Source organism: Phacochoerus africanus, chromosome X, assembly GCF_016906955.1.
Source record: "Phacochoerus africanus isolate WHEZ1 chromosome X, ROS_Pafr_v1, whole genome shotgun sequence".
Taxonomy (NCBI): domain Eukaryota; kingdom Metazoa; phylum Chordata; class Mammalia; order Artiodactyla; family Suidae; genus Phacochoerus; species Phacochoerus africanus.
The window spans coordinates 28,859,367-28,871,629 of NC_062560.1; the positions used below are offsets into that span (position 1 = coordinate 28,859,367).

A 12,263-nucleotide genomic window follows, 5' to 3' on the forward strand; every position below is an offset into this window, starting at 1 on the left:
CAGCTCGGATCTGGCATTGCTGTGGCTGTGGTATAGGCCAGTGGCTACAGCTCCACTTGGATTCCTAGCCTGGGAACGTCCATATGCCACAGTGTGGCCTTAAAAAAGACAAAAATAAAAATTAAAATTAAAAAAAGAAAGGGCAGTTTCCTATCATTAGGAAGAGTGCAGCATATGTGTACATACCAGTGCCCATTTTTGTTTAGTCTTTTTTTAAAAAAAGTTTTATGGAAGTATAGTTGATTTACAAGGTTGTGATCATTTCTGCTATACAACAAAGTGACCCAGTCATACATATACACATATCCATTCTCTTTCAGATTATTTTCCCACATAGATTATCACAGAATAGTGGGTAGAGTTCTCTGTGCTATACAGCAGGTACCTGTTGGCCTGTCATTCCATATACCTCAGTGTGCATATGCGCTTAGTCCTCTCATTGTGGATTTCCACTTTTAAAGACATCTCTTCTCAGAGTTCCTGTCGTGGCGCAGTGGTTAACAAATCCGACTAGGAACCATGAGGTTGCGGGTTCGATCCCTGACCTTGCTCAATGGGTTAAGGATCAGGCATTGCCGTGAGCTGTGGTGTAGGTCACAGATGCAGCTTGGATCCTGCATTGCTGTGGCTCTGGCATAGGCCAGCGGCTGCAGCTCCGATTCAACCCCTATCCTGGGAACCTCCATATGCCAAGGGAGCAGCCCTAGAAAAGGCAAAAAGACCAATCAATCAATAAATAAATAATAAGACATCTCTTCTCACAGGACTGCAATTTGAATCTTGTGAGAAATCAATATTTGTCAACTCCTTTGACCAAAAATAATTCTCCTCCTAGTCTTTCCATATTATAACATACCTTTCCCTATGTCCCAAGCTCCTCTGCCACCTCAAAAGAGAAAACAGATCAAATGGAATTCCCCTTTCTAATTCGTCACCACTTGCTTGTGAATGGCCAGATCTTAGCACATAGCCCTTCTCCCTAACTCCCTTCATCCTGCAAGCTGTGCTGAATTTCCCTCGAACTTCCAAGCAAGCTTCTCTCCTAATCACTGGCCATCAGTAGCACCCATATTTTCCCAAATCAGAGTTTAAAAAAAAAAGATATTCTGGAGTCCTGGTAAAGCTCCAAACTTTAATACATGTAATAAATATCATTTGAATACACGTAATAATTTGTTAAGAATATTGAGTGTGGATGGAACTAGGGACTCTCATAGTAAGTGAAGTGCATCAAAAAGAGACAAATACCATATGATATCACTTATATCTGGAAAATAATATACAGCACATATGAAACTTTCCACAGAAAAGAAACGCATGGACTTGGAGAACAGACTTGTAGTTGCCAAGGGGGAGGGGGAGGAAGTGGGATGGACCGGGGGTCTGGGGTTAGTAGATCCAAACTATTGCATTTGGAATGGAAACCAATGAGATCCTGCTATATAGCACTGGGAACTATAACTAGTCACTTGTGATGGATGGAGCATGATGGAGAATAATGTGAGAAAAAGAATGTATTATATATGTGTGTGTGTGTGTAACTAGGTCACTTTGCTGTACAGAAGAAAATTGACAGAACACTATAAATTAACTATGATGGAAATAATAAAAATCATTTAAAAAAAAAGAAGAAGAATGATGAGTGAACCTAAGTATGGTACTTAGAACATCTTACCTTTCTTATGAGTGGTTTTCCTACCCTCTATTTCCAGAAAGTGAAATCCGTTATTCTACGTGGAAGAAAGCCGTGATGAAGTCAATGGGTTGGGTTACAACTCAGTCTTCAGAAAGTGGTAAAAATGTTTTTATTATTATTGCTACTTTGTCTTAATATGTTTAATGGCTTATTTAAGTATATGACCATTTATGCTTAGCAAGGCTGCTCTAAATAAAAGCATTAGTATATGGTCATAGTTTCTAACATTTTGAAAACACTTTTAAAATTCTACACATAAAATGTAAATTATCAGGTTGATATACTTAACTCCATCCTGCCTTATCTTTCCTTATTTGTTGATTCCTGGTACTTCGATTGATAGTTTTCTAAGAGCCAAATTATTTCTAGTTTCTTCTTAATGAAAAAAAAAAAAATCAGCTAGACTCTTTTTTCCTCTCCGTGTCTGACTATGCCTTTTTGGGGGGCTGTCTTCGTGACCTGAACCAACCAAAAGCTACATTAATTTCGGAATGTATTTCATCAATTCCTAGACTGCTTCCAAGTTCTTAGTGAGTGTATGTTATGAGAATTCATTGGAGTCAGAGGAAGAAAAGTACCAAACATAGTAAATTAAAAATGCCATTGTCTCTGCAATGTCAAGACATAGATTTAATCCCTGGCCCAACACAGTGGGTTAAGGATCCAGCATTGCTGCAGATAGCCCTGAGCTGCCTTTAATAGCGAAATGGCCTTAAATATCCCTTTAATGTGGCATATATTTTAATCCTTTGTTAAATGCAAGGTTTGGAACATAATGAATGGAACCGTGGCCGAAGTGAGTATAGAACCACTTGTAATGTATTTGGCTTTTGGGAGAAGCTTCTGGTATCATCTACCGCAGGCCACTGTGGTCTGTATTTTCAGTCCCAGATGTTCCTATTTGAAGCTTTTGTTTATTCTCCTAAATAAGCTTCATACCCATTTTCTTCTAATATTTTTTTCAGAGATTTACCTTTCTAAGAGAGTGGCAAGGCCTTTCTTGCTAAGATTGTTTGCAGTTTGGAGACTCTTTATAATTAAACTCAGGAGTTCCTGTCATGGCTCAGCAGTAACTAACGAAACTAGTATCCATGAGGACATGGGTTCCATCCTTGGCCTCAGTGGGTTAAGGATCCTTGTTGCCATGAGCTTGTGGTGTAGGTTGCAGACGCAGCTCTGATTGGACCCCTAGCCTGGGAATTTCCATATGCCATGGGTGCAGTGCTAAAACGCTAAATAAATAAATAAACAAACAAATGACCCTAAAACATAAAATAGACTTCTCAATCATAGGTATTTTTGTAGCACAGTGCTAGTTGCTGTGCAAGATATAACAGGTGTGCACTCTGATTTATTTTCTCGTTGCCTTTAATGGCTCAGGCAAATTTGAGTTAAAATGGTTTCTTTGACTAGTTGGATTTTTTTTTTTAATGGCACAATCTTTCCTGTGTTCCCACCCCGCCCCCCAGCTCCAACCTCAGTGCCATACACACATTTCTCCTTACTAGCAGGTGAGGTTATAATTTTACTTGCAAAATTCCAACAAAACCAATTGATCATTTTTTCTGTTTGCTTACCTCACCTTGTCAGTGAATTTTAAATGCCAAGGAAAAGTTGATAAAAGAAAATTATACGATTTCTTTGGTTTCTGCTATTAGCATTGATTATAAAGTAATTAAGTTTTTTGAGAGCTTTAAATTTTTCAAGCTTTGTTTTTCTATCTATTAGACTGCAGCAGATTTAAGTCAAAGTTTGAAAAATATTTTGAGTAGGAGTTCCCATGGTACAGCGGAAACGAATCCAACTAGGAACCATTGGGTTGCAGGTTCGATCTCTGGCCTTGCTCAGTGGGTTAAGGTTCGGGCATTGCCCTGAGCTGTGGTGTAGGTCACAGATGTGACTCTGGATCCTGATGTAGGCCGGCAGCTGTAGCTCCAATTCAATCCCTAGCTTGGGAACCTCCATATGCTGTGGGTGTGGCCCTAAAAAAACAAAAAGACAAAAAAAAAATCTTGAGTAGAGTTATGAAAAGCAATCTAATGTATAATATTTTGAGACTCTCTAAACTGTATAATAAGCATGGAATAGTAATATTCAGTTAGTGAAATGCTATTTGTATTCCCTAAGCAACATAAGCCATATGATATAGCAATACGCTCTATGGTAATAGCAATACAGACAGAATCCTATTTTAATAATCTTGAAAGGGTATTTGAATTGCTACTTGGTCTCTCATCCTCTTTAAATTGCTTTAATTTATGGGAAGAATATTATGTTCGCTTAATTTCCAAAACACTCTGCCATTTTTTAAGCAATTGTATTTGCTTTCTTTAAATGTATTATAAAGGATTTTTAACATACATTCAGTGATTGGGGGTTTTATATTTTTTGGAGAGAGCTTATAATAAATGATGACTTTATGGCTTTGTACTCCAAACCCACCAAGACAACATTTTTTTTGAAAAAGTGTTAAATATTCTAGACACAAAATTTTTATTTATTTATTTTTCTTTTTTGGCCACCTTGTGGCATATGGCATTCCCAAGCCCGGGGATCAGATCTGGGCCACAGTTGCAACCTAAGCTGCAGCTGTGGCAACACTGGATCCTTAACCCACTGTGCTGGGCCAGGGATCGAATTTGCATCTCAGCACTGTCAAGATGCCACCGATCCCATTGTGCAATAGCAGGAACTCCTATAATTTTTAAGTTCAATATATACATATATATGGAATATTCTTTAGAAGAAGTGTTTCTGAGAGAATTGAGGTTAGAAAATATAAAAAAAAGTGTTCTAAGGCAATATTTTGAAATATAGATTCCTACGATTTAGTTTTTAAATTATAGTAACATTAATATTCAGGTACATTGGATCTGTAATTTGAATTTGAGGGGAATTGGGTTGCTCACTTAGCAGCTTTTGGGGAAGAATAAAGAAGGCTAAAATCAACAGCCTCCCAAAAAGTTCTCCATCAGCTTTCTTTGGCTTTGCTAGTAGAAGGCTTATGTTGGTCTTTATGCATTATGTTCTTGGCTACTTGTGGAATGCTGTCTGTATTGTTTGTGAACTGTCATAAGCCTTCAATATTGATTCTGTTTTTAATTTGAAGTGATAACTCTTTGCTAGCTTCTATGAATATATGATTTTATAACTTTGTTTTGCTATCATGTGATTCTTAACACAAATATTGTAATTATGTGTCTCTCTTTTGGTTTGCTTGACTGGAATTCCCTCCTACTTGGATGACCACAGGTGACCCTAGTATCTTCTGTAGTCTACCCTTGGGCTTTTTTATAGTGAGTAGCATGGTAATGTTAATCGGAGCAAGGTACCTCTCAGGTCAGTTCCTCTTTAAATTAGACAATTTATTAGTTAGCATTAATGTATTTGTGTATTTTTCAGTGTTTTTCCTTTTTCCTGTTCTTGGGAGCCTGGAAAATCCATTAAAGGTCTAATTAGCTAGACCAATTAATCTTTGGGGCTAGTCAGATATAAGGACTGTGACTCTGTTTTTATCCTCTTATTTTCAGTAGTTGATGATTCCTTTGAGGGACTACTTTCTGCTGTTAGCTGCAACAATAAGCACAAGTAAAAATACTACTGTTAATGGTTAAATTTAAAAGACTTTCAGAGTGACAGATGACATGTAAATTACTGCATTTGAATCCAACTAAATTGGCTTTCAAATGTACCTAAATTGGGAGTTCCTGTTGTGGCACAGTGGAAACAAATCCGACTAGTATCCATGAGGATGCGGGTTCTATCCCTGGCCTCACTCAGTGGGTTAAGGATCTGGTGTTACCGTGAGCTATGGTGTAGGTCACAGACGAGGCTTGGATCTGGCATTGCTGCGGCTGTGGTGTAGGCTGACAGCTGTAGCTCCTATTCGACCCCTAGCCTGGGAACCTCCATATGCCACAGGTGCAACCCTAAAAAGAAAAAAAAAAAAGAAAAGAAAAGGACATAAGTTGTTTTTCATACTTATGAAAGTCTGCTGCACAAGTCATTTCTGGTTAGACTTGCAACAAGAGTCTGTCAGAGTTTCTGTAAAACTCTAAAACTGGGGGAGATTCATAGTCACTTCTATTTTAGTTAAAAAAATACATTTTGGGAACTGAAGTTTTTGAAAATTATTGCTGAAATAAATTGGGGTTGAAATTCAAACTGAATTACCATTTTTTGCCGATTAACTTCTGAATATTCTTAGAAGAATAAAATTGCTCAATATGTTATGAAACATATTGTATAACCTGTATTAAATATAATAATTTTTGGAAGATGTTCCTTAGGATAGCTCAGTTTTTCTTCAAATGAGTGGCCTAGGTGGAAATGATATATTTCATATGTTGCCAAGAAAGTGAAACATGTAAAAAATGTTCCTAACTAGGAAGTGTTAAATTATTTCTCTTGGGAGTTCGCGTCGTGGCGCAGTGGTTAATGAATCCGACTAGGAACCATGAGGTTGCGGGTTCGGTCCCTGCCCTTGCTCAGTGGGTTAACGATCCAGAGTTGCCGTGAGCTGTGGTGTAGGTTGCAGACGCGGCTCGGATCCCGCGTTGCTGGGGCTCTGGCGTAGGCCGGTGGCTCCAGCTCCGATTCAACCCCTAGCCTGGGAACCTCCATATGCCGCGGGAGCGGCCCAAGAAATAGCAACAACAACAACAACAAAGACAAAAGACAAAAAAAAATAAAAATAAATAAAAATAAATAAATTATTTCTCTTAAGACAATCTGGCTAAAATGTAATACTTTTTATTGATGGGGGAACATCTGTTTGTAGAAATTTGACAAGCATTAATCAGCTTAACATAATCACCAAAGTATTGTCTACATGGAATGAAAGTTATTTACATCAGCAGAAATGGAATGAAAATTACTTCAGAACTTTATCTTTTAATTAATGATAAAATTTGCATTTTATCAATTTGCATGAGAATTTAAGACTAGATTACCTTTTTCTATATTCTTTATATTCATGATAAATTCATTCACATCTTCTGCCTCCATAATAACCATACCTTATGTTGGTATTGTTTGTGCGTACACCTTACTAAAGGGCTTCTGTATACGTAATCTATACAGAAATAGCATATGCTTATTTTCTTTCTGTTTCTTGGGAATATTTGGTGAAAAAGTCCAAATATTCACCAGAAGAACTGTAATTTAAATTTATTTTTAAAAACTTAAATGCTCTTTTAGGAAAAATTCTATTTTTTTTCTTTATCCTGAGTTTTTTTTGCCTGCGTAATGATTGTCTGGAAAAGGGAGGGAAAAAAACCATTGCAGCTGAATGTTTTCAGTGATTTTTTTTTTCTCCTTCCATTTTCCTCTTTGATACCAGTATGGAAAGCCCTGGTCTAAAATTAGAAATTAGGATACGTAGCATATCTCTAAGCTCAAGGATACATTAAGTGTCCCAATTCCTAGGCTTCCCAAATGAATATGGTTACCATCTTTAGGATCTCTCTTGGTAACATATGCTGAGATTTGAGAAGAATGGGAATGGCTTGCTTTGGTTACTGTTAACAGTAGTGTTCATTTGCTACTTTGGGAAGTGGCCCAGTTATGTTTGTTGCATTTTAACTGTGAAGCAATATTTAGGAATCATGTAATTTCTAGCTCAATAAGTGACTGAATAGTCTTTGTTGCTTTAATTCCTGAATTGCATGTATATTGTTATTGACATATGATTTTTGTCCCCATTCAGGTATGCCATAAATAATACCGACTCATGGATTCCAAAGACGCGAATTCTTTACCTATTGAAAGAATCCAGCAATTCTGTCTTTTAGTGTCATGACACTATTCATAGACTCTGATTTTATTTATAAGCCACTTGCTGCATGACCCTCCAAGTAGATCTGTGGCTTGAAATAAAGAAAATGCAGCAGAAAGAATGATATAGAAACATTTGGTGTGTTTTTTAATATCAGTGGTTAAAATTTGACCAACCACCTTTAGGGCTGAGCCCCTCTTTTGCCATCATTTCCTGCCTCATTCCCTCTAAGATCTAGGAAGAACCCAGATCCTGTCCATTGAAATCTTTTCTCACACATATTCAAACTTTGATGGGCCAGTATTTGATTCTTGTACTACATACCCTTGATTAAGGAGTTAAGACTAACCAGCTAAAAATGAGTGACTTTTTGCTTGTTTCCTTTTAACAGACTGCCCCTCCCCCCACTGTTAACCAAGTCTTTTTTTTTTTTTTTTTTGGTCATTAACAGATTTTTATTTTTTCCGTTATAGTTGGTTTTACAGTGTTCTGTCAATTTTCTACTGTACAGCAAAGTGACCCAGTCATTCATATATATATATATATATATATATATATTTATATTTATACATACATATATATTCTTTTTCTCACATTATCCTCCATCATGCCCCATCACAAGTGACTAGATATAGTTCCCAGTGCTATACAGCAGGATCTCATTGCTTATCCATTCCAAAGGCAACACTTTGCATCTATTAACCCCAAACTCCCAGTCCATCCCACTCCCTCCCCCTCAGCAACTACAAGTCTGTTCTCCAAGTCCATGAGTTTCTTTTCTGTGGAAAAAGTCTTTTTTTCTGCATGTTAGGGAGACCACAACATCTTCACTGAATGTTTAAGTGGAAACCTCTACTAAATTCTTAAAATGGAAATTTAGTACTCTCATAGCTTAGGCATTTTTCTAAAATGTATTTGCCAAAACTGAAAATTCTTCATGTATTTTATATGGTTTCACTAATCACACTGAATTGCTATCTGAATCTTATAGGGAAGGACACTTTTTCCTTTTTTTTTTCCTTTCATCTCTCCTTTTTATATTTTTTACTTTGTATATATAGGCATACATGCCTATGTATTTTATATACGCAGGGTAGGCCATTTATAAATTGAGTACACGTTCTCACTAATCATACCAAATTTCTGCCTGGATCTTATAGGGAAGAACACTTTCTGTTTCTTTTTTCTTTTCATATCTCCTTTTTATATTTCTTACTTTATATGTGTAACATACATACTTATATATTTTATATACGGAGGGTAGCCCATTTATAAATTAAGACCACATTGTATTCAGTAGGTATAACTGGGCTGGTCTTATATAGGCCACTGTATGTATAAATATTTGGGGGAAAACAGCTGTATACATTTTGGGGTAATAATTATGCATACTATTTACCAGAAGAAGTTTTTTCTTAAAGAGCAAACTTTTGAAATTTAAGTATAAGTTCTATATCAATAAAAGAAAATGTACTTTATTGTGACTATAATTTATTATACTTTATTTTTATATGCTAAAAAAAAGAAAAAACTGGAATACTACAGTAAACATTTTTTCAAATACAAGCACTAGTCCATATAAGGTTATTTTTCCTTCAACATAATTTTAGACATTTAGGATCCTTTTGAGGGGATGTCAAAAAAAATTTAAAAAACATAAGTAGAAAAAAAAAGCCAAGTCTCTTTCTATCCAAGTATATTTCAACTGCTAATAAGCAATTATAATAGCTATTTGAGATGGCAAAGTTATCTCTGTTTATTGTTGTATTAAAACTGAAAAAAGGAGTTCCCATCTTAGCGCAGCGGAAACAAATCCAACTAGGAACCATGAGGTTTTGGGTTCGATCCCTGGCCTCGCTCAGTGGGTTAAGGATCCGGCATTGCCGTGAGCTGTGGTGTAGGTAACAGACTCGGCTTGGATCCTTTGTTGCTGTGGCTGTGGCATAGGCCGGCGGCTACGGCTCTGATTAGACCCCCTAACCTGGGAACCTCCATATGCTGTGGGTGCAGTCCTAAAAAGACAAAAAAGACCAAAAAAAAAATTTTTTTTAAGGAAAAGATTTTACTGTTTCACCAAGAATTTCTCAAAATTTAGTGTTATATGTTGTAAAAAGTTACCTAGTTAAGTTTCTTAATGTCATCATTAAAATATCTTAAAATTTTGGTTTTTCTACAAATAGGAAAATATCACCTTATCATTATTTTCTTCTATCAGTGCTGAAGATGGAAAATATTTATATTAAAGTAAAATGGTCTTTTTGGAATTAGTAGTAGCTTGCATTTGCAGTTCTGATTATGCTATTTCTAAATTACTGAATCTGCTGGGTTTTATTGATGCAGCTGCCACTTCAGTGACATAAATATTATAGAAAGACATTATGAAATTATTACTTTTATATACTTTTAAACATAATTATGTTTCTACCAAGGTAGGTTGAGTTAGTGCAAGTAATTGTGAAAATCACTGTTCAAATAATATGATTATGTTCCTTTTCTATAAATTGCCGCATTTATAAATGTTTGAAATTGTATGCATTGATATTTAATGATAAATTTAATTGACCTTCATTCTTACTTCCATTTCTCATTTACAGACTAGAACTTAGATCAAAGTTAAATTGAGAAAGATGTTTCAGGAAACGTGAAACTCAGCTGTTAGCACTTGATCAGGCACACTCTGAAGAATTAACCAACAGCCGAAGAACTAGTTTCTGGAATGATGAGCATCTTACTCACTTTGTTAGAAAAGACTACACTGGTCCATCTCAGCATCCAGAAAATACCCTGGTGAGGTCAGCAGTTGTTATCAATAGGGTCTTGCGGTCAAGGCTAACCATGACCTACTGGTTCCACTCTCTGTTTCTGTTCCTCTCTACCTGGGTTAGTTGGTGGAGTCAAGTATGAAATCATTCTCTGAACTCAATAGTGAACACCTCAATCTTTTGTTCTCCGGGTAATCAGTAACATGAGTAAAGCATTTTTCTTCTGTAGTAATGTGTTAGAATTTTTTCAGTGTTTGTTTTGAAATGCCGAAAGCTCAATTCTTTGGTTTATGGGTATTTTGTATCATGTGGAAATGAAGAGTGGTAGCTGTATTTAGGAGGAACTACCAAAAAAAAAAGACGTCATAGCACAGAAACTAACAGCATTGGCAGTAGAGTAGGTAGTATTTACTGCATAGTGTCTACCTAATAGTAAATAGAAATGCAAAAATTGCTATTTTTTTATAGATTCAATGAGGTATGTAGTTGATATACAGGAAATTGCACATATTTCATGTATATAATCTGATTAGTTTGGACATATGCATATATCCAGTATCCCATCACCACAATCAAGGTTATAAACATATCCATTGCCTCTAATAGTTTCCTTGTATCCCTTTGCTGTGTGTGTGTGTATGTGTGAAGAAGCTTAACATGAGATCTACCCTCCTAACAAAATTTTAAGTGTGCAATACTATATTGTTAATTCTAGGCACTATGTTCTGGAACTTACTCATCTTGTATAACTGTAACTTCTTATCCATTGAACAACTTCCCTTCCCCCCCCCGACTTCAGCCCCTGCTAACCACCAGTCTCCTTTCTATTTCAACAAATTTAACTTTAAGACTCCACTCATGAACTGAGATCATTGCACTATTTGTCTTTCTGTGTCTGGTTTATTTTACTTAACATGTCTTCCAAGTCCCTCTATGTTGTCACAAATAGTAGGGTTTCCTTCTTTCTTTATTTTTTTATTTTTTGGCCACACCAGCAGCATGTGGAGATTCTTGGATCAGGGACTGAACCCGTGCTATAGCAGAGAGCAAAGCTGCTGCAGTGACAATGCCAGATCCTTAACTCGTTGAACCGCAAGAAAACTCCAAGATTTCCTTCTTTTTTTAAAGCCAAATAAGATTCCATTATTTGAATATGCCACATTTTATTTATCCATTCCTCTGTCAGTGAACATTTGGGTTGTTTCTATATCTTGGATACTGTGAATAATGTAATAATAATGTTGTGAATAATAATATTGTGAATAATGCAGTTTTTCGGATATATACTCAGAAGTGGGATTGCTAGATTATATGGTAGTGCTATTTTTAATTTTTTTGAAGAATCTTCATACTGTTTTTCCATAGTGGCTTTACATTCAACAGTCTACAGGGTTCCAAAAATTATTTTTTAACTAGAACTTTATAATAGCTAGTTTTAACTAATAATATTCAAATAATGAGGTACAGTTGATCTGTTCTTGCAACCTAACAACCCATAAGGTCACATAATAGATAATTAGTGGAAAACTTAATGACTTTTTTTTTTCCACACCCATGCAATGCTGAAGTTCCTGGGCCAAGGATCAAACTTGCACCGCAGCAGCAACAATGCCAGATCCTGGTGCTACCAGGGAACTCAAAAACTTAGTGACTTTTATTTTTATTTATTTATTTTTATTTATTTGCTCTTTAGGGCCGTACCCCCAGCATATGAAGTTTTCAGGCTAGGGGTCGAATTGAAGCTACAGCGGCTGGCCTACGCCACAGCCGCAGCAACCCCAGATCCGAGCCATGTCTGTGACTACACCACAGCTCACGGCAACGCTGGATCCATAACCCACTGAGCGAGGCCGGGGATCAAACCTGCATCCTCACGGATACTAGTCAGATTGTTTCCACGGCGCCACAACGGGAACTCCCTTAGTGACTTTTAAAACCAATTTAATTGGTCTGTACCTATAGGCACATACCTTAGTTCTAGTCTTATCATAGAGTATAAAATGTTAAATATCAAACTCTCACAAGTACT

At 36.3% G+C, this 12,263-nt stretch overlaps 1 protein-coding gene across 4 annotated transcripts in view; it reads left to right on the forward strand.

The window, feature by feature from the left end:
• The window catches only part of GK (glycerol kinase), an 84,605-nt gene extending 73,973 nt beyond the window's left edge, over window positions 1-10,632 (forward strand). For 2 of the 4 annotated variants that reach the window (XM_047764479.1, XM_047764476.1), the window contains 3 exons: window positions 1,713-1,793; window positions 4,949-5,035; window positions 7,404-7,593. In XM_047764479.1, coding sequence (XP_047620435.1) covers window positions 1,713-1,793; window positions 4,949-5,035; window positions 7,404-7,414 — 179 coding nt within the window. In that variant the 3' untranslated portion in view covers window positions 7,415-7,593. Of the gene's footprint in view, window positions 1-1,712; window positions 1,794-4,948; window positions 5,036-7,403; window positions 7,594-10,066 lie in introns of those variants that run through there. The other 2 variants (XM_047764478.1, XM_047764477.1) reach the window with 2 other exon arrangements.
• Window positions 10,633-12,263: the final 1,631 nt, after the last annotated feature.